General features: G+C 40.3%; 1 protein-coding gene across 5 annotated transcripts in view; it reads right to left on the bottom strand.

The window, feature by feature from the left end:
- The window catches only part of TENM1 (teneurin transmembrane protein 1), a 730204-nt gene that overhangs the window by 4620 nt on the left and 702910 nt on the right, over positions 1-22674 (bottom strand). For all 5 annotated transcript variants that reach the window (XM_090265126.1, XM_090265127.1, XM_090265128.1 and 2 more), the window contains 4 exons: positions 18808-18980; positions 17443-17678; positions 7207-7503; positions 482-869 (listed from right to left, as the gene is read on the bottom strand). In XM_090265126.1, coding sequence (XP_090121252.1) covers positions 482-869; positions 7207-7503; positions 17443-17678; positions 18808-18980 — 1094 coding nt within the window. The remainder of the gene's footprint in view (positions 1-481; positions 870-7206; positions 7504-17442; positions 17679-18807; positions 18981-22674) is intronic.

The raw sequence follows: 22674 nt of genomic DNA, 5'->3' as shown, positions 1-22674 counted from the left end.
CAAAGTCAGAGGGTCAGGTTTTCTCAAAGTCCAGGATTCAAGGAACTGGATTTGAGCATTTTAGAAACTCCAAGGATTAAATATAATAAAAAGCTCTGACTTTTGAAGGTAATTTGCCATCAACTGAGGCTTGCAGGGGTTACACAGGGCATGAACTAGTTTCAGTGAGACTGATATCTTGCAGCTGTATCTTTGGGAAGATTTAGTGGTGAGTAGAACTGGGTACACAGTTAAACTAAGTACTTAGATCTCAACTTTCTTGAGAACCAAGAGAGAAAAAGAGAAATAACTGCATGTTTTTAAGGGATCAGTTCTTGTGTAGCTATAATAGGTTTTGAATTCTCAATAGAAGATACTTTGATAACTAAGTAACTGTTGGATTCAATGTCTATAGGTTGATGCTTCCATCTCAGACTATGGGCAGCAAAAATCTCATAAAAATATGATGTGGTGAACACATCACCATCCTCTCATAACAAACCTGTTTGCCTGTATCTGATTGTGCAAATGAAGCCATCGTGCATCAGGTGTATTGTCTTAATCACTCCAGAAGACTCTTCATATGTTAATGTGACCTGAGTGGTATCATAGAGGATCTCAGATAGCCTTGCTTGCTTGGTGTACTTGTATAAAACTCTGCGCCCTGTCCCCAGATGCAGGGTCTGTAGCAGTCGGCCATCTCGACTATAGTCTTGAATAAAAGAAGTGCTACTGTCTGGTGGGGTATAGATGTTCCGGTAGTAGCCCACTGAAAGCATGGTTTGTAAGCTGTGGCGCACCATACTAGGCATGGTGACTGAGAGCAGACAATCCGATTGGTCATACTCAAAGATGTAACGCCGCTGGCTATGTAATAGAAGCATCACAGACTGAAACGAGACAAAGGCAGAGTAGTGTAATATATACCATTGAAGTTGAGGAAACTAAAGAAAATACACATTCAGCCATTCAACACAAATTTATTGAGCACTTACTAATGTGCCAGGCATTGTGGTGTACCCTAGCTGATACAGGTGTGTTCATTAATTGTGTCTATTCTCATAGAACTTACAGTTTAACAGAGGAGAGAGACAAATAACCAAGCCATTACAATACAGTGTGAAATGTGTTATGACAGGAAAAGTATAGGGTGCTTTCAGAAGGCAGTGGAGGAAGCAGCTAACCCAAAGTATAGGGTGCTTTCAGAAGGCAGAGGAGAAAGCAGCTAACCCAGACTTAAGAGGTCAGGGAAGACTTCCTGGAGAAAGTGACATCTGAGTTAAGACCTAAAGGATGACTAGGGATCAGCCAGGAGAAGGTAGGGAGGTGGGTGAAGTGGAGTAGGGAGAGAGTGCTCCTGACAGAGGGCATGGCACTGTGAGGGTCTGGATAAGAAAGAAAACATGGTTTTTTCAGAGAATGAGAGGAATTTTGTGTGGCCACCGCATGGGTATGTTCGGGCATGGATGGTGGTGAACAGCAAGAGATGAAGCCAGTCAGGTAGGCTGGATCTAGGTCATGCTGGGCTTGCTAAGCCATGCTAAGGAGTTTGGACTTAAACATGTTGGCAACAGGGAACCACTGAAAGCAAATTGAAGGACAGGGCATTTTCACAGCTGGGAGAAATACTCAAGTCCGTATTCCAGAAAAGTTAACTGCTGTTTCAATTTGGAGATGGATAGGAGGGAAGTAAATAAATGGCATAAGGTTTGCCATGTAATAAGTGATAGTCACCAAGAAGTGTTCTTTGACTTCATGTGCTAGATGTCTTCCTGAAAAGTTGCCTATAAAATATCATTATTATTGCTTTGGGAACATGCCATTAAAAATGGACAACCCTCTGGTTATGCAAGTCCTCTCTCTCCAACCTGATCTGTATTTTAGAAACAGTTATTGTTGAAGTGTAATGTCTTGCATGTATTAGCTGTTTCAATGATATTCGACTATCTTATTGTAATCTTAAACCTAGACATAAAAGGAGCAGTTTTAAGAAAGAGTCAGCCCTATTTCTAATTGAAGAATATTTAAATCTCATCTTAAAAAAAGATTTTATTTATTTATTTAAAAATATTTTATTCATTTATCTTTAGAGAGAGGGAAGGGAGGGAGAGAAACACCCTTGTGTGAGAAAGATGGGTTGCCTCTCTTACACACTCAATTGGGGACCTGGCATGGCCTGAAACCCAGGCATGTGTCCTGACTGAGAATCGAACTGGCGACCTTTCAGTTCGCAAGCCTGCACTGAATCCACTGAGCAATGCCAGCCAGGGTTATTTATTTATTTTCAGAGAGAGGGGAAGGGAGGGAGAAAGACAGGGAGAGAAACATTGATATGTGAGAGAAACATCAATCAGTTGCCTCTCACACGCCCCCAACCGGGAACATGGTCTGCAACCCACACATGTGCTTGGGGATTGAACCGGAGACCTTTTGCTTTTTGGGACAATGCCTAACCTATTGAGCCACATCAATCAGGGCATGAATCCCATCTTTTAATAAAAATAAAGATTGCTCACCCCAGAAAAATTCTGATATAACTCCCCAAGGAAGCTTTACTGTTTCCTTCTTGAGAACTACCCTCTCAAGCATAAAGACTTAGTTGAGTTTTATTTTCTGAAGTTTCTGGTATGAAAACAATAGGTATTTTTTAATCTTCTAAATATAAATTACATAAGTATTTATGAATATGTATCACATAAGCACACATAATGTACATTTCATTCTTCAAAACTGTATATCCTCTGTGCCCTTCTGAAAATTATCGATTTTGAATTGCATGTCAGTACTGTGAAGTCAAAGTCAGCATTTATTTGCTCATTCACTCATTTCTTTCTTTCCACCAAGTACTCTGCTAGGCTATATAGGGCTGCTGGTGGAAACACTATCACCTCCTCACCTGTGGACAACCTGCAGCTCCGAAAACCCCCCTGAACAGAGGGCAGAAGACTTCGCATTCCTGCATGGGCATGAGGACACAAAGGGAGAACCTCCTCCTCGACTAAGAACAAAAGCTGGGGCAAATCGGTAGAAAATGCCTCTACACTACCTCTATGCTAAAAGTCAGATTTTCTAGCTCTTTTCCACTCTCTTTTGTCAACTGGCCATAGCCAAATGATATCTGTCACTGTGTCGCAGACCAGAGACTATCACCGTATGGCTTTCACACATTACCTAGTACCAGCCTGCCAGGGCCATGCCTTTTCCAGTCGCTGTATCAGCCTTTACAAACATTTATAGCACATTGCCACTGTGCTCTCTCTCCTGCTCTCATCCTCCACGCTGCAGTCAACCACTGCCTGACCCTGTTCCTAGGTGGTGCTGAAGCTGTGCTCTTGAAAACTCCCCAGTCTATTTTAAAGCTCCCTGCCAATGGCAAGAATGTGGATGAAGTGATTAGAAATCTAGTGAATGTAACCATTGTGTTTGTTGCCAGAATACCATTTCGCTCTCACTTGGTTGCTTTTTCACTTTGGGTGAGCATTATTATCAGTTTGTTCATAAACAATGCTATGGGTCCATCCAGCGCCCACTGTGCTGCTACAGGATAAAAGGCTGTTTCTTATTACTCCAAACAATAGGGTAGAAAGCTTTTTATTCTTAAAAATTGATTGTGAGATCCTAAAAGAGATCATTGTAAAGAAGAAGAGAAAAAGAAGAATCATTGCTGTATATTCGTGGAACTGTTGTAACAATATAATCAATAATTTAAAAAAAGATATAATAAAAAAATAAAATAAATATGAGGGAGAGAAAAAAAAAAGAATAGAAATGAGATGGCAGAAATTCGAGTAGCTAAGGCATTCGAATGACCACCAGATGGCAGTGCGGGGCCACCTGAAACCTCAAGCCACAGGCTGCATTCTGTCCCTCCAAGCTGCCTTTGAAAATTTCAGCCCCGAAAAGGCAATTTTGTGTAAATGTATCAGACTAAAGCATCTTATTACATGATTATAAATATATTCAAATGCATCTTAAAAATGAAGTTCTTACAAATGATTTCAGGAAACTGAAAGATTTACTGTAATGGAAAATTTTAGCTCCACAAGTCTTCAAAATATAATTAACTCAGGGAACTCTCATAAATCAAGATAGAGAATTAATGACCACACAGAGAAAATTTAAGAAGCAATAATTGATTTTTTAATAGAGAAGAGATTATTTAAGCAACTTCAGCTATTACCCAAATAATTATTTTTCTCCTAATGGTTACAAACCATTGTGTCTGAAAATACGAATAATATGTGTAAGTTTCACGTACTCTAGAGGAAGCCAAATACTTTTTACAAATTTTATGCATGTTAAAGTGAAATATCTGCTGTTTCTCTTTAATACATCATGGTATAGGGATGGCAAGCAAATTTACAGAGGTAATACCAGAAATATTTTGAGGCATATAAAGACGTATACATTTTAAAGTTTGAGAATTCTTTAAGAGACACTATAAGAGCCAGGCTTTTAGTCCTTGCTCTGCCACAGATATAGTGAAAAAATGTGCCAGCAGAGGCCATGTTAAAGAGAGGACTGAAATGAGCACAGGAACACACAGAACCTCATCACCTCACTGAAAAAGTTACATGTAAATTGGATTTTATAAATTCAACACTTTCCCTTTTTTTCCTAGAGTCACAGTTTCAAAGATGCTTTAATTCCCTTCCTCTCCTCCTTCTCTTCCTCATTTCCTCCTTTCCTTCCTTCCTTCCTTCATTCCTTCCATTCTTTCCTGTTTTAATTTACCTTCATGTAGCAGTAAGTTCTAGTATTTAAGTTCTTGACTTGAAAATAAATACTATAATGCAGTATTCAAATGGAAAGAAATTAACTTTTATTGAATGACTAGATGTGCTGGGTGCTTTATATTAAGTGATTTCATTTAATCATCACATCTGTTTAGTGAATTATTTATTATTACTGGTAAAAATAATGTTAATAAAATCAATGTAGCCCTGGCTGGTGTGGCTCAGATTGAACGCTGGCCTGCGAACTAAAGTGTCACCGGTTCGATTCCCAGTGAGGGCACATGTCTGGGTTGTGGGCCAAGTCCCTGGCTGGGAGTGCTTGAGAGGCAACCACACATTGGTATTTCTCTCCCTCTTTTTCTCCCTCCCTTCCCCTCTCTCGAAAAATGAATAAATAAAATCTTTAAAATAAAATCAAATCAGTGTCATGCTAAATGATTTTTAGAAAGTAAAGAACCATGTGTTTGTAGGTTTTGAGTTTTCTATAATAAGATTGCTGAAGTCAGGGGTTACCTTTTTAATTAGAGAGCAAATTAAATATGAGTCAAGAAAGGGACAAAAATTAACTAAAAGACACCAGTGATTTGGCTTGTCTCATTGGTCAGGAAACTAGTCTTTGGAAGTCACTGCAGCTACATTATTCCATGTTAATTAGGTGTTATTTATGTCCACTGCAGACACTGACAGTCTTACAGAGTTTTCTTTGTTTTGTTTTCAAAAATTATTGCCAAGTAAGTTCCTGGAGCAAAGAAAACTCATGCAAAGTTTGCTTCATGTGTTTCTTCACTCAAGGAAGCTTGATGAAATAATCAGTTAATTCAGAAAAGAGAAACAATGAAATTGCTTCAGAGGCTAATAACTGCAAGCAGGGCTGAAATGTAAGTTTTCAATAGGCTCTTTTGTTATTGTATAGACAGCCTAAAGGGAAAGTCTTCCCAGAGCCAGATGCAACTGTCTGTAGGCAATTAGCTCAGCAGCCAGAGTATGGTGTTGATGAAGTTGGGGTTATGACTTCAAACCCATGCAAGTTTCCTGAAGAGAGCTGGCAAACCCATCCTCACCCCTGGAAAAACAAATCAGCCTATAGTCCAGCAGTAATAAGTGGCATCTTTTTAAATTTTTATGAAGGTCGTCATTATATGCCTTGCATATTTGATGGTAAACATACCATCAAACATTTGGATTCATTTTATGTTGTAACAAGTTCAGCCCATTGTGGGCACTAGTCATATGGTTTTGCCAGTCATTCTTGTTATTGTAATTCAAAAGAGGAAAGTCCCACTCTGTAAGATTTAGATGTTCCCAGTGCAGAGTAGAGATTATAGGTTTGATCAATTTCTTTGGCAGAAAAGAACATAGGGTAGATACAGCAGAGAATTCCCTCCTTTATCCTGGTTCCCAGGTGGGGTCAACTTTATCTCCTAGGCATTTCCAACTTGGCAAATTCCCCATCAACTAACTCAGGGAAATAGTACAATAGTTGTTACAATGACATACAACCACTGGCACACTTTTGTTTTAAACCTTGGGTGGTATATTTGAAAGGCTTGGCATCACAGGGTGGACATAGTGAAATTTTGCCCTGTGAGCTATGAACTCCTCTAACTTTTCTAAGAACTTTTAGGGGTTACCTTGTACTCATTACCCTTAACCGGTCAAGGGAAAGCATTTTTTAATGTCCCCTGAAATTAATTCAGGACTGATAAATTCAGTTGAATGGGTGGATTTGGGAAACAAGAGACATTATCTTAGGACACTAGAAGTTGAAATGGCAGATAGAGATCAATTTCTTTTATTGCCCTCCGATACTGGTCTGACCAGAAACTATTTTACTGTATGAGGACCGATGTTTTACAAGTGGTTTTGGTGCCTAGATTCAAATCCTTGTCTATTGCTAGCAAACAGAGGCCACAGGCACCCATTATGGATGCTACTGGAGACTCACTGCACACAAAGGATTATGACCATGACCCCACTGCCACCATTCCCTCAGACCGATTGATTACTGGTGAAGATTAGTCCTCAAGTGTATACTAATTATCCTAACAAACTTACATTTTCTTATCCTCTCTGTAAGAGGCTCTTTTTCAGAGCTGAGATACATTAACACACAATTTTATAATTTTCTACCTATTTTCCTCAGTATGAGCTTTCACAATAATAAACATACCTTTTCAAGAGCATGACCAAATATCCTTAAATGAGGAGAAAGCTAAGCCATTGTCCTGAATTCAGTTTGAAGTACTTGGCAGAGTGTGGGGTTAGGGAAAGTTTTCAGTTGCAAACCAGCTTATTCTTATAGGACATATATAAGTATGTATATAATTATACAAACAATTATATATAGATTTCTTTTGGTTATTTCTACCAAACAGAACATCCAGAACACAGACTTTTCTCTTGCCAGTTCTTACCAAAATGAGTAATTAGGGTCACTTTCAACATTCTCAGTTAGAAACTCAGAATTAGTTTATCTTGCCTACATACTTACTTTTTCTAAGTAGGTATAGCTCCAAATCTTCCCATCAACCCAAGTTCTTGAAATTATTTTTCCACTCTGGTCATATTCCATTTTTTCATTCCACATCCCTCTTTGAATAAATGTCACCAGTCCCGATGGCGAATATGTGATGTTCACTTCATTATATCTGCTTACAGGAGACCACAGAACAGGTCGTCCAGTCTGGTCATAAAGAATTCGAAGGGTGAATTTCCGATGGTCATCATAGATCTTTCCTGTGCGCGTTATATGATCAAAATCTATGGAGAGCAGGTTTCTGTTATGGGCCTACAAAAAAGAGGTACAAAATACATTTTAAGCTCTGCCTTGGTTCCCCACATCTAGTGCATTAACAATTGTAAAGCTTTTTCTGATTCTCCCACAATGGAGTGTCTCTGGCCTTTGAATCTGCAATACTTTCACATTCCTCAGATGACATTGATATTTATTCTCCCATAAGACTGTGTAATCCTGCAGGGGTGAGCTATGTCTTAATGCTTGGCATGTGCTAGATCCTCGATATAAGGTTGCTAATTGTTTTCTCCCAGCTCAAGCCTCAGGTACTGACACTATTTTCAATAATTATGTAATCTTATTTTATGTGAGTCAGATGCCTACTAAGGCGTGGGTCTTCCTGCTCCCTCTTTACCTGTTAAGTGGTTAGAACATACAAGGGTGAATTATTTACATGATTTTGAATCCGAAAGAAGGAATATATTAAGTCCCCTCTAGTTTACACAGATTCCCTTCTTAGGCTTTCTTGTTCACCTGGGCTTAGAGTTCTGTTACAGGAGACTTCAGGTTGCCCCTTAGTGATGGAACCCCACTCAGCAATGCTTTCACAGAAGCCAGCAGGCAAATGTGGTAGGCGTTGGTACGTCCCCCAGTGTTTGCACAGGTGGTGCCACTAAATGAAGTTAAAGCACAGAATTTAGTGTCTGGCTTGGTTCTGGTTCTTGGCTTGCTCACAAGCATGAAGTTGTCCTAGAGAGAGCCTGGTGCGAGGGATCTCAGGTGGATTCATGAAGGACAGCACTCAGTGGTGCCTAACTCTTAGAGCATTCAGCTGGGCCTATAAAAGATGACCAAACAACTAAATAACAGTAAAAAAAAGTTTTAAAATCGGCAAGAAGGCAACTTTTAGTGGCTTTTCAAAGCAACTGGACAACTGACCTGATTTTTTCTACTCTTTAGCTCAAAGTGTCAATGTTTGGCAGTCCCACTAGTCACTTGTGCTAAGGCTAGCTGATCACAACAGAGCTGAAGATGGCTCTGTGGAAGTGGGGAACTGTGAAGGAAAGGTGCGTGGAAAGTCAAGGGGAGGGCTTTTAAAAGTGATTTCATTTTATGTATTTTAGTTTAGTACAGTTTCAGCTTTAGTGAGTCTTTTGTTGTGTTTTATTATAACTTTTTATTTTGAAAGAGTTGGACTCAAAAGAAGTTGCAAAAATGGCATAAAGTCACCGTTCACCCAGCTTTTAAGGGCCAGGTTTTTTATTTGGGTGGAGGGAGTCCAAGGCAAGGAACCAAGGCAAGAACTAAAAAGAAGAGAGTTTCAGGAGTGTAAATAGATGGCCCAGGGTCAAGAAACATTTACTTAGCTGCTTGTCTGTGCACCAGTCTTGTCTTCTATCAGGGTGTCACTTTACCTGTGAAATGGGAGTGATATGACCACTTTATCCCACAGAGTTGCTCTAAGAATGAAATGAGATTACCTGTGCATGTACCTGGTGAAGTGTAAAAATAGTATTAGTAATGATTATTTTAAAAGATTTTATTTATTTTTATAAAAGATTTTATTTACTTTTAGAGACAGGGGAAGGGAGGGAGAAAGAGAAGGAGAGAAACATCCATGTGAGAGAGAATCATCCATTGGTTGCTTCTCGCATGCCCCCAACTGGGGACATGCCCACCTGGCAACCCAGGCATGTGCCCTGATTGGGAATCAAACTGGTGACCTTTTGCTTTGCAGGATGATGCTCAACCAATTGAGCCACACTAGTCAGGAAAAGTAATTGTTATTTTTAGAATATAATGATTACTTTCCTAATTTTAGTTAGGCTTTTGAATGGGCCCATATGTCACATTCTAAGGTGATTATAGCTTGGTGTAGTAGGTTTACATCTGTAGGAATTGTCAACATGATTCTGCACAGAAGGTGAAATGTCAGGTTAATGAGATAAGGGAAAACTGGACGTTAGGGTCTGACTACATTAATCATAGTTGGACCAAACTGATTCACTAGCTATACTACTAAACTTTATGTTCCTTTTTATGGTCAAGGGTTCCTTTGAATATCTGAAAGCCATGCACCGTGTCCCCAGAAAAATGCACATAAACACATACATGATCATTTTAAATAAAATCTCAAGGGGCCTCTGAAACCCAAACATGAACCCTTAAGGGGTCTCAAGAGTCCAATTTCAAAATCCAAGTTCAGAAATTTTTTTAACTTTACTTTTAAAATTGAGATATAGCTTCAGGTGTACAACATAATGATTCCATATTTGTATATATTGCAAAATGACCACCATAATAATTCTGGTTAACATTTTTTTTTTTTTTTGTGATGAGAACTTTTAAGATCTACTCTCTCAGCAACTTTCAAATACACAATAGAGCAGTGTTAACTACAGTCACCTTGCCATATACTACTTCCCCAAGACTTGCATATTTATTATAATAATAGGAAGTTTGTACCTTCTCGCCTCCTTCACCCATTTTGCCCACCTCCGACCCCCCTTCCTTGAGCAACTGTCAATCTGTTCTCTGTTTCTATGAGTTCAGTTTTATGTTCTTTGTTTTTATATTCCACATAAAAGTGAGAACCAGAAACAGTTTTTATCTTAGTGGCCTGGATGCCTGTAAAGCCAATATTCTCATTTCAGAGTCTGTTCTTCCTTTGTTCAGTAATTTTCTGTACTTTGCTTTTTAAAGTAACCTCCTCAAAAATAAAATAAAAGAAAATAAAGTAACCTCCTCAACCCCTTACCACCATGCTAGATTATAAAAGTAATATCTTTCATTGCAGAAAAATTGGAAAATATAGTAATATACAAAGAAAATAATCACCTATAATCCCATCCTCCAATGCGATCACTGCTTATAGTTTGCTACATTTCCATTTATCCTAGTTTTTTTTTTGCATTACCTGTGTCCATACATTTAAAGAAGACAACAAGGATTGTACTTCTAGAAAGTTTTATGTCCCACTTTCTCAGATAATATTTCACCCTGAGCATCCCTCATGTTATTAAGTATTCTTAAAGTGAGGATTTTAATGGTTGCATAATACCTTCCTACACTAAATATTTATTTATCCTTTATCCTATTTTTGGAAATTAGACTTTTTGTTTTCCACTTTCCTTTCATATCTCGTATTTTGTTAAACATTTTTGTAAATAAATATTACCTTAGAATGGAACCAAAATTACTGGGTCAAATTACAAGAACACATTAAAGACTCCTGATGCAATGTGGGATCTTACTTTGTAATGCTCAATAAATAGTTGTACAAATTCATGCTATCATTAAGCAGGAGTGGGAAGATCCATCTCATTCCATCCTTACCAGTGTCAAGTATTATCATGGTTAGTAAACTTTTCCCTATATGAGAGTGGGAAAATGGTATGTTACTGTGGTTTAAAGCTGCATTTATCTGATTACTAGCGAGGCTGCACCCTTTTTAACTCTATCAGTCACAGGTATGTCTTCTATGAATTGTCTGCTGATGCTGTTTGCTCATTTTTCTACTGGGTTGTGGCACTTTGCTTCTTTTAAACCTCTTATAGTTGCAGTTTCTTCATCAACCAGCTGGGGCTAATTATAGTTGCCCTTAATTTTGAGCTTCTGCAAAAATAGAGCCTAGCAAATGTTCCATGCCATGAGTTCTATCCAGAAGACTAGTGATTAGATACTCAAATTATTTGGAAGGAAATGCTGTTAAGTCTCAGGGGTAAGTTTAATTCAGGGACTAGAGCCACCGATTGGGCATCATGACTCTTTAAACCATCTGTAGCCAATGCATACAGTGTTATAGGACATAAATATATAGTAACCCACTGTTATCACCTAGAAGGTGATATAGAAGCACATATTTTCTGTCTTTTGATACACAGGGCTTGGAAACCTATATGAAACCAGGTGTTCTCTCTTCAACTACATTTCCTGTGGTTTTATAGCCACAGGTCTGCAACTGTAATACCATTCATTTACAATAGCTGTAAAATATCCATGTACTCCCAGAGATGGTTGTAACAGTTACAATTTATGTTATAATGATAGTTAAAGAGCCAAACTAACAAATGACTTCCAGTTGAACTAAATTTGTGGTTTTATTTGTCTGATAGATTAAGTTTACAACTCAAAACCACATTTCTTAATAAAGTCATTACAGCTACACAAGCAGGGATCACTGTTCAAAATCCACTACAAAGCAGAGGGACACTCTGCCTGATGTTCTTACTCGGCCTGTCAAGACTTCTGCAACCATGCTTCTCTTCCTGGAGAATGCACTCTGATATGCAGATGTTGCCAAAACACTAATTTCAAAGTCAGGTTTGGAAAGTAATGTAAAATTCAACGAACAGCTGAAAGGGCATGAAGGAATTGAAGATGCCACCGAACCCCTCCTTCCCCACCGCCCTTGCCTGGCTGAGTCTCCCGTGGAAAGCACCTGCGAGAAGACTGCGAAGAAGAAGGCTTTTTCAGGTGAGCTCTCCCACCCTCCTTCCTGAGGGCTTATGTGCCTCCAGCCTCTGTGGCAGGAACCAGAACTAGTCTGATTGCCTCTGACCGCTGGGGTCATGAGCAAGGTTAAGAAAGGCCCATGTTCATACAAGCACTTGTTTGCCTGAAAGACAATAATAGCCCTTGACTTAAGTGTGGCCCATCCATCCTTACTTCCCTCTTACTCTGAACAGTTTACACCAATCCTTGCCCCAGAAAAGAGAGAGACAAAGGAAGGGTTGAAATTGGGGAATAACCCCAAACTAAAAAAGGTCTCTTTGGACAGGATGCATGTTGAACAAGACTTTTGAGTTTGGCAAATAATGAGCTGCACATCGTGGTAAGAAAGCTGAACTTGACCATTTTTTTAAAGAAGAAGTAGCTATGCTTTAATATATCCTCTGGTTTCCTTTAGGTTTTATCAGCTTTGCTAAGGAGAATTAAGGAGAAGGGCTTGTTTTTTGTTCATACTTAGACCAGAAAGGAAAGAAGGAAGAGGCTGCCCTGGGGATCATGGATTGTGTTGCCAGCAGAAATCAAAGTGCCTGTGAAGTGTTGGTACAGGGTGAAGCTCCAAAGAAAAGTGTCCTCTGCCTCCCTTCTGAGCCTTTACTTACTCTTTCTTAGGAGTTTGTATTTTAATTGCTTAAGAGAAAGTCCTTTCAGGCCTTCCAATTTGAGACTCATTCAGTTAGTAGGACAAAGATATTCATATATGTATTAGGTTGATCAATAGGCAACTGCTGACATTTGTCTGTTTTTGGCCTATTAAATTGTTGTTTTTGGTTTTGTGTCAATTTTATTCTTAGTTTAGTCATAAGAATTTAAGAAAGGCAGAGCGGAAGAATTCTCCCCCATCTTTGATACAATACACATAGTAAGACCTCCGTGAATGTTGACTGCTGTAACTATGATTAATGGTAACAATACTGCTAATAATAAGGATTGCACAGCCCATATCCCTCATTTTCTAGATGGGAAAAATAGTGCAGAATTATGGGCATACCTCTCCTTTCTCAAAATCTTACTCATTCCTCTGAAGGGGAGCAGAACTTGCCAACCCAAAATCATGACTCTTTGGCACAAGGATTATTTGGGCTGGCTATTTCAGAAACAGCAGACACAGGGAAATCTCTGAGAGCAGAGTAGAAGTGCTCTGGCACAGCAAAGGCATGTTCTGAGAATGGAGGGAGATGTTGGAATCCTGCTGGCTGCCTCCCAGATTCCCCATTGTCAGCCCAAGACCCTGTGTTTCAACTGGGCTTGTTGCCCCTTCCAGAGCTCAGATTACGTACGAACGTTCACATGTTGCATTTAAAAGCCAATTTACCCCATTCTCAGTTATATATGAGCAGAAAAAGATCAATTGTGAGGGTTTTAGATTGGTCTTTGCTTAAGCTTTCTGGATACACACACACACACACATGCAAACACACACAATATATATATATATATATATATATATATATATTTACACATATATATGAATGAGACTTCAGTTCTTGAGTTTTTCTATAACCTCACATCTCAGTCTGCAAAATCTTATACAGAGCTCTGGGATCCAATGCTGGGATAAGTCTCACATAACGGCATTATTATCCCCAGACACAGCAAGGTGCAATCTGGATATAGTTCTTAAACCAGTTTGGTTTTGGTGAATGTCCAATTCTTTTACAACTGCCTCTATTATTATCTGCATTCTAATTTCCCGATTGTCCAGGCAAATATATTTATGAGGACAGCTTGATGCAGCAGATGAAGAAATGCTTGGACTGGATGTAAAATTTCTTTGCAAGGAAGATGATTCAAACACAACTCAGGCTGGGGAAAATGAATTTTGACTGTGGGAGTGGGGGGGTGGACTGGGCAGAGGAGGGCAAAGGGGGAAAATTAAGACAACTGTAATAGAAAAACATTAAAATATTTAAAAAATAAAATAAATGAAATTTCAGGGTGTTAATGCAATTTATTTCACTTAATGGAGCTGGTGCAGGATGGCCCAGAGGTAGCAAATCCCTTTCCCCTCAGGCTGAGGAGGATATCATGTTTCCAAAGAGTTTGTCTCTTTCACCTTGAAGGGGAACCTGACTTTGTATGAAAAAAAAAACAAAAAAAAAACCCAGCCCTGGCTGGTGTTGCTCAGTGGATTGAACACTGGCTTACGAACCAAAGGGTGACTGGTTCGATTCCCAGTCAGGGCACATGCCTGTGTTGTGAGCCAGGTCCCCAGTTGGGGGCATGCGAGAGGCAACCAAGCAATATTTCTGTCCCTCTCTCTCTCCCTCCTGTCCACTCCTCTCAAAATAATAATAATAATAATAATAATAATAATAATAATAATAATAATAAAACACTACCGATCACTGGAGAAAAGCTACTCTTATTGCTTTATCTCCAAGAGAGGTTTATCCTTTTCTGATGTTTTTCTTTCCAGGTAGAAGATCTGAGGTGGATGTGACAGGCAGCTTTCTGGAACATTGGATGTCTGTCCATCATCTTACCAAGTGAGCCTTTCAATGAACCTGTCATTTTGTGCCTGAACAATTAGTGGTTTATGACCTGCTGCCCAAGCACATTTGCAAATTACAGCCACATCTGTGCGTGGTTTTTCAAACAGGACCCTATTTCTGCCAGCACAGTAGGAGTTTCCATGCTCTGTGACTACCTGAATCAAGTATTCTGTTTCAAGAGCTCTGGTACCCTCACACGCCCTCACTCTCAATGGCAGCCCCATGCGGAGAAGGCAATGGTTCAGGCCAAGGTCTCAGGGTACTTGAGAGCATCAGAGAGGCTTATTTTTGACATGTATGCTTACAATGAGTCACTGTATATCTGGCCCAGAAGAGAGAAAATTACACCTCACATGTCATCAGCTTGCCCCTTGAAAGCTGCCAGAAGTGAATGTGCACTCTGTCTTAAGTAACAAAGTCAGTAGGGAAGGAGAATTTGCCTAGTTGAAATTGGATCCACACCTACCTTTGGGGAACATATTCACTCCACTAGATCGAATATGCCTAACATAGGGAAACAGAGGCAGCAGCATACAAAAAAATACCTGAGGGTGGGGAGAGCAGGGAAGAATGACCCAGTGAAACAGCTTCCCTCATTTTCTTGCCTCCTCAACACTTCCTCTGCCTGGAGGCCAGCCAGTCATCCTGCACCCACCACATTTGCCAGTACATTAGAGTCAATTATTTGTCTCTTTTTGTCAGGATTGAAATGAGGATTCAGGTCCTGCCAAGATGGCTCAACTGAATGAGGCAATGATTTGTAGATTCATTATTTTAAGGAGCAAGGCAGCACACCATGATGTAGTAGAGGGAGTGTTGTGCTACACTAAGACCTGCATTTTAGTGCTGGTTCTGATCCTTAATAGCTGTTTGCCTTTGGTCAAATCACTTAACCTCACTGGGCCTTAGTTTCTGTATCTATAAATTGGGAATAACAATGGATGTTTGTGGTTATCAAATAAAATCCTGACTCTGAAAGCATTTTGTTAACTCTAAGGCACTAAACAGGATTGTTATTGTTAGATTTCTAGGGACATGCACAGTAACATCCCCAGCCAAGAAGGGGCTCCATTTTCCAGTCTCAGGACCTCAGGGAGTACCCTAGAGATCACAGAAAGAAGGCCCCGAATATGTTGCCCTTATATGCCACTCCACAAATCTGCTCAACTCCACCACCGGATGGGAAATGGGTCAACTATAAATAGTACATATTAACTAAATAACACTTTGTTTTACTCCTTAACAGTAAAGAGTTCCCAAATGTTTTGTGACCATTAGCTTCTCAACAATAAGAACAATTTGGGATATGAGGTATAAATGACAGTTTCTAGTCTCTCTCCATTACCTGTACACATGCAAGGGCAAAACAGGGTTGGTTATCTTAGAAAGTGTAAAATCCCAAAGTTACATGATATAGGATGGCTTATCATAAAGAATGGAAAATGCCAGTCATATAGTGTGTGATTTGGTTCACAATGTTTTATCCAGGCTATAAGCTGGGGGAGGCACTAAGAAATCACGTATTCAATACAATTTTTCTATTTTGAATTCAGGAGGTTAATAAGCCATAGGTAGATAATTCTTCATTTTCTCTAGTACACCGTTTTCATTTCACAAGTGAAGAAAATAAAGGCATTTCTTAAGTCAGTTGTAAAACTGGGTAACAAGGCCAGGTAACCTAACTTCCCCATCCAGGCAGGGTTCTACCCAGGAGATGCTATTTCTAGAACCCTAACAGAAACTGTCCCTGCTACCTATCCAGAGAATTTCGACTATTTAGACTGGTTTCACTTCTCAAGTCGGTGGCATGACTGGTAAATGTACTGCTAGACATTGGTCAATAGAATCAAAACATACAAATTGTGCATGTATACAACTTCAGTGGCTGTTCAAAAAAACAAACTGCCCAGTGAAGTCTGTGTCTTGGGGTCCCCAATAGAACCGACTAATAAGCGAGCACTGTTATAGATTGTTTTATCCATATCAAGCCATGAGACTGGTTTGACTGCTTCTCACTGGAGTTGGGTGGTTGTTTATTGTTGCATTTGCACAGCCTAAAGGTTCCCACGTTTTCACTCTGAGCAAATTTTTCCCATGAGTGAAGAAAATGCAAGCATTCCCAGTATCCCTGGCACAACACAGATGCTCAAAGCATGCCTGGCCCCAACAGTGAGTGGTTGTTTCCTTCAGGTTGCCAGTTGCTTTGGGGCTGATATTGAAAGTTATTAGATTTGGAAAGTTGGTCACATGATCCTAATACTGCTTTATGTGTAAGAAGGGACAGGCAGACAGAGTTCTGTGGTGTTTGCTGGCTTTGTGCTCTGCAGAAAGGCAATTTGGGCTGAGAGAGCTCGGGTTAACAGTGAACGGTGCTTGGTAAGGACTTGGAAACTCCCAAATCATTCATTTCCCCAAGGCAGCTCTCTCTGAGCACTATTTACCCAACCTCATTATTAGTCCTTTACCCCTCTGGCCCTTCATATGTATGTATTCATGGCAATGATCTCATTCACTGACTTTTTTCTTGTATCTTGTCTCTGTGCAAACACCCCCTTGTATCTCTCATCCTTCTATGTATACTGGCCTGGTATTTCCAAATAAAGTATAAACTTCACCAAAGCAGGAACTTGGATCAACGTGATGGAGCCGACAATGAAGACCAGGGCATGCTGTGAGGGATTCTGGAGAGCCTCCTGGTGAGACATCTTTCTTTACTCAGACTTTCTTGGTGCCTGAAATTGGTACTATTAGAGCACTTTAGCTGGCTAATGACAAAGAAAGCTCCTATTAGAATGTTCATTTAAGAATCGTGGACTATTATCAGCCATTAGCACCCACTCTTGAATTAGTATATCATATTAGCTAGTCAGTCACCTAGCAAAGCTTTAGAGAAATGGGACTTCAGATTAAGGAGGCTCTGTAGTTTTCAAACAAAAAAACAAAAAAAAAACAAAAAACCAATTCTGTCCTGTATAACGTCAAGCCTTACCCTCAGTCTCCTTTCAAAAGCTGAAACGTTGCCTTTGTTCTGCTCCTTCCGCTGCCGCCACTCGATGAGGTTTGCGTTGTGCTCTCCGGGCAGTGAGATGTTGCACTTGCCCAGGGTGGGGTTGACTGCCCCGGCCAGGATGTGGGGCTCTGAGCTGAGGCTGATCTCCATCCCGCTGGCAAAGGTGACACGGAGGGAGCCGTCTGGACTCACCCGATAGGTACTTTGGGTATTTTCTGTAGACAAAGCAGCAAAGAAGGAAGAGGGGGAAGAAAGGGAAGTGCAGGAAGCAGAGGAGAGACAAGTTGACCTTTAGGAGGCAAGTCTGGGAAGAAGGGCTGAGCAGGTGGGGTGCTGTGGACCTGACTGCCTTCTGGGCTGGATAGTAATCTGACTGGTGGACGTGCCCTCTGTCCTTTCGGGTCTTGTTATTTTCACAGCTGGGGTAGCTTGTTCTTTGGGTAAAAGACTCCTGTCTAATAGTGCAGGCTGTTTTTGATTTTGTTCTCTCAGTTTTAAAGAATTCCTTCACAAACTTCCTTTCTGACTTGGTGGATTGGCCTCCTCAGTTTGCGATGCTGGGAGCTAGTTAGCATGAGAAGAGTATCAAGTTCAACTTAGCGTCCTTACTGCCTGGGGATGCCAGTATAGCTGCTATACCTGACAAAACAATAATACCAACAAAGGTCGCCTGCAATCGTTTTCCAGTGCATATGAACATGGGGCAGTTCTGTGTCCGGCCCCACAAGCTGACAACACAATGAGTCCTTAAAGAATGGACAGAGAGAAATAGTTTCTGTGTATTCACTTCTACTTTAGCTTCCAAGACATTCTTTCCAAGTCCAGCTTCCTTACTTCTCTTCTCCCCATCTTCACGCCCTCCCTTCTTTTTTCATTTCTGTTCTTTCTTACTCCCTCTCTTTGAATAGAATGAGCTTTTAATTCTCTCATTTCACTTATACTCTTGCTCAGTGTATATCCTAGTTCATCCTCCCCCAGCCCCATGTCAGCATGGATCTTGAATGCTAATCTCAGATGAGGTGCAGACTCCATTGCTTTGCCATAACCCCTTCAGTGCCTAACAGAGCTTTACACACAGCTGGGTGCTCAGAAATGACTTGGTGGAAGAGGGATTTGGCAAGGATGTAACCTCATGACTCCCACAGAGATGTGGCTCAAGGTTGCTATGTGAACTTGTGAAAGGGGTGCACTTGTTTGGATTTCGTCCTCCAGAGTTGAAAAATAGGGAGAAGAAGCCATCTTCTTAGACATAAGTGAATTCTAATTATTAATGCTGTGCAGAGGTTAGAAGGCAGAAGTTAAGGTAGGTGCTATTATAGTAAGGTGAAGTTAGAATAGTCTTACCTTGTTTTAAAATATATATCGTACTTGTTGCTGTCAAGTTGGTTGACATGAGGACATTTTCACGGTTGGAAGTATCTAGCTCCACTTTTGTCAGCTTCTCCAGGTTGCTGTGGAAGCTGCTGACCTCTCCAGTGGGAAATGTTGCATTGGTCAGATGTCCCTCGGGGTCATACCTAAGGAATGGAACAAGTGTCAGCTTTGAAGCCTCTTGGAAGTGATAACAGGCTGTTGCAAAATAAAAATCACTTGGCAGCTAATGCAGTTTAACTTGAGTGATAACAAGTATTATTAACCTTGTTTAATAAGAAGAAAAAGGTCAGAGAGATGATTAATCAAGTAAAGGTATTCTTTGCAGCTTCTGAATTCTTGATGACTTTCTTGAACTGTGCTGTTTTAAGAAAAAAGTATCTGGTAATGAATCACCAGGGTGCAAAACTGATTTATGAATCATGTCGTGCTGTGTGCAGTGTTGCAGGGAGGCCTCCTTTTGTAATTTGGGTCTATCGCATTAGATGTGATGGATGACAGAACCCAGCAGAGGGTGCTGTTGGCAAAGGAAAGGGAGGCACAATCGAGGGCACAAAGCTTGAGCAGGCTAATAAACTGACTGCATTGTGATTGGAAAATTATATCTGCTGCCGTTTAAGTTGCCAAATTTGAAACGAATGAATCATTCTTGCAACAAAATGAACAAGCAAAGAAGATAATGGAAGCATGCTCATTAGAACATTCTGGAGCCCCTTGATCTCAGTGTCACTTAATTTTTTTTTTATCTTTTTAGAGTATAGCACATAATGTGTTGTAATTTGCTTATATGACTAGGAGGAAAAAAATAATTACCTGGGATAATAGGCAATAACCTATATCTAGAAATAGAGTCTAGTGAGTTTACTTTTTAAAAAAATCATCAGAATTATTGGCAATCTCACTGTCCTCCAAATGAAAACTGCTTCCCTAAAGGCTTTTGATGTGGAGCTGTTCTTTTATTGCCAATAGAACCATGAAAAATAAACACTTCATTAAAAGTAAAGACATGCACTTGGAAACCCATTACTGTTTTCTTTTCAAGCTGCAAATTACAAAATATTTAAGCACTTTTATTTGCTTTTAAAATGTTAAACAATTATATTCTTTTACCCAAAGTGAACAGGATACAGCTTGCACACAACAGTGGAGTCTGGCTCTGCAACCTCTTCCCCCAACAGTTATGGAAAAGGATATAGTGATTCATTGTTAATCCACCAGGTTTTCAAGAATTCAGCATAGATGGCGGCTCAAATTTTAAAACCTAGATTAGTTTTTGATAGGTTTGGGAAAAGGGGCTGGACATTATTTTATCAGACAGACCTGAACTTGAGGTTATACACAATGCTGCCTCCCTCAAGTTGACTTGTGTGTGGACACAAGCACGTGTGCATGACCACACATATGCTATTAGTGAAAAGTCATGTATGCAAATAGGACATTTGACATCATAGATATGCCAAGCCCTAGTTGTTTAATTGGATGCACCCTTTGTTTAAATGGATTTCAGGCAAAATGGTTGTTGGCATGTTGCTACTATACAGCTGAGGCCTCCTTATCACAGAAAGGCCAAACGGTGCTGCTTGTGCCTGGGGTTAATGGCCAAATCGTCTTGCATGCTCAGCCTGTTTGCCCATCGCTGCTCTGTGGCTCTGTGGCTACAAGAAGCAGTCCCCTGGTGAGAAAGGGGCATGGGAGGGCTGGAACACCTAGCACAGCCAAACTGTCTGCCTGGTCTTCCTTCTAGGAGGAAAAAATGACATTTAGCCTTGACTGTCCTAGGCTACTTTTCCTTAGAGGGAGCCACTGCAGACCTGCCTCACAGAGGAGACTGCAGCTTGCCCATCTGGATTACACAGGCAGTTCCTCTCTTGCACAACCACCACTAAACCTCTGGCGTCCCTTTCCTGATTTCTAAGGGGTTGTCTTACCTTTCAGCAAAGTCACCCTTCATCGTTTCACCAGGAAATTAACTAAGACACTATGATGCAGCTTCCCACTGGGCTTTGCAGCTTGGGACGGTTTCATTCTTTTGCAGTCATTCTGCCCCTTGTTTTAAAGTGAGATTTTATCTAAAGGTGAGGGTGACTCCTCAGGATAAGATGAGTAAAATCAGCTGCCAAACAAGTCTTCCATGCCCAGAGGGTACAAGGGCCCCAAATCCCAACAAACAGCAGTGGCCTGTGGATTAATCTGGTTTCCTGCTCCCTGTCTCCAAAACCTTTTAAGCTCAGTCACAGGTGCTCTTTGAGATTATATGGTTTTAAAATAGTTTATTTATTTTTAGAGAGAGGGGAAGGGAGAGACAAAGAAAGGGAGAGAGACATCGATGTCACAGAGAATCATTGATTGGTTGCCTCTCGCATGCACCCCAGCTGGGGACTGAACTTGCAACCCAGGCATGTACTCTGACTGGGAATCAAAACTTTCACCTTGTGGGACAATGCTCAACCAACTGAGCCACACCAGTCAAATCGAGAGTATTATGTTTTAAAGCTTATTCCCAACAGCACAGCCACGTTCATACATATTCTGTTCCCATTTCCACTCCCCAAATTGACAGGAGTATATGTCGAAAGGAAAGCTAAATACTCCTGGGTAAAACTGTAATTACTCAGATAGATCTAACTGGGAGGCTGCTGCCTGGTATTTTTCTGGTCAGGGAGGCAATGGTGTGAGGATCAGGTAGAATTTTCCACAGTCTTGCCCAGTCACCGGGGAGCTAGAAAGTTATATCACCTGATTTTGTTTCTGTGGCTGGATAGGTACCCTTATTTGAAAATGCACATTTGATTTTAACTCTATCAAAAACAAAGCACTCTACCTTGAGGATATTATACCAACTGAAGGAAGTCAGGCAGAAAAATACAAATACTGTATGATCTCACTTCTATGTGGGATGTAAAACAGAAACAAAACCCAAACCAAAAAACCTGCACACACCAAACTCAGAAAAAGAGATCAGAATTGTGGTTCCCAGAGGTGGGGGCTGGGGCTGGGGGAGTTGGAGGAAGGTGATCCAAAGATGATGAACTACACAATGACAACAGTTAACACTGCTGTATGGTATATATATGAGAGTTGCTAAGAGAGCAGATCCTAAAAGTTTTCATCATAAGAAAGAAAACCATTTCTTTCTTTTTTTGTATCTAGATGAGATGAAGAATGTTAACTAAACTTATCGTGATGATCATTTCTCAATATACGTAAGTAATGCTGTACACCTGAAAATTATACAGCATTGCATGTCAATTATATCATAATAAAACGGAAGGAAAGCCTTGGCCAGGCAGCTAAGTTGGTTGTAGTGTTGTCCTATACACTAAAAGGTTGGAAGTTCAACTCCCATTCAGGGCACATGCCTAGGTTGCAGTTCAATGCCTAGTTGGGGAGCATACAGTAGGCAACCAATTGATGTTTCTCACATTGATGTTTCTCTCTCACATCGATGTTCCTCTGTCTCCCTCTTCCTCTCTCTCTAAAAATCAATAGACGTATCCTCTGGTGAGGATTTTTTTTATAAAAAACTGAAGGGAAAAAAACAAACAAAAAACAAAAAACCCCAAAGCACTCTACTATTCCTCAACACACTCATGCACCCCAATTCTGCTAGTCACAGTCAAAGCAATAAAGGGAGCCTTTGATTTCCTATGGCTTGTTTGAGGTTTTTTTCCCCTCCATCACAGGGGACTGTGTGTTTCCAGACGGAATGTCAAAGAAACAAGTTTAATCGAAATCTCTTATGCCATTTATTTCCCTTTGGCGCCTGCATCCTTTGGTGCAGAGAGTACAAACCAATATGCTGGAATGGATTCCCTCAGGCCACAACATGGTAGCAACCTT

Source organism: Furipterus horrens, unplaced genomic scaffold (genome assembly GCF_987537825.1).
Source record: "Furipterus horrens unplaced genomic scaffold, mFurHor1.1.pri manual_scaffold_17, whole genome shotgun sequence".
Lineage (NCBI taxonomy): Eukaryota > Metazoa > Chordata > Mammalia > Chiroptera > Furipteridae > Furipterus > Furipterus horrens.
Note: the sequence above shows the minus strand (reverse complement) of the source record. Positions and strands in the feature narration are given on the sequence as shown.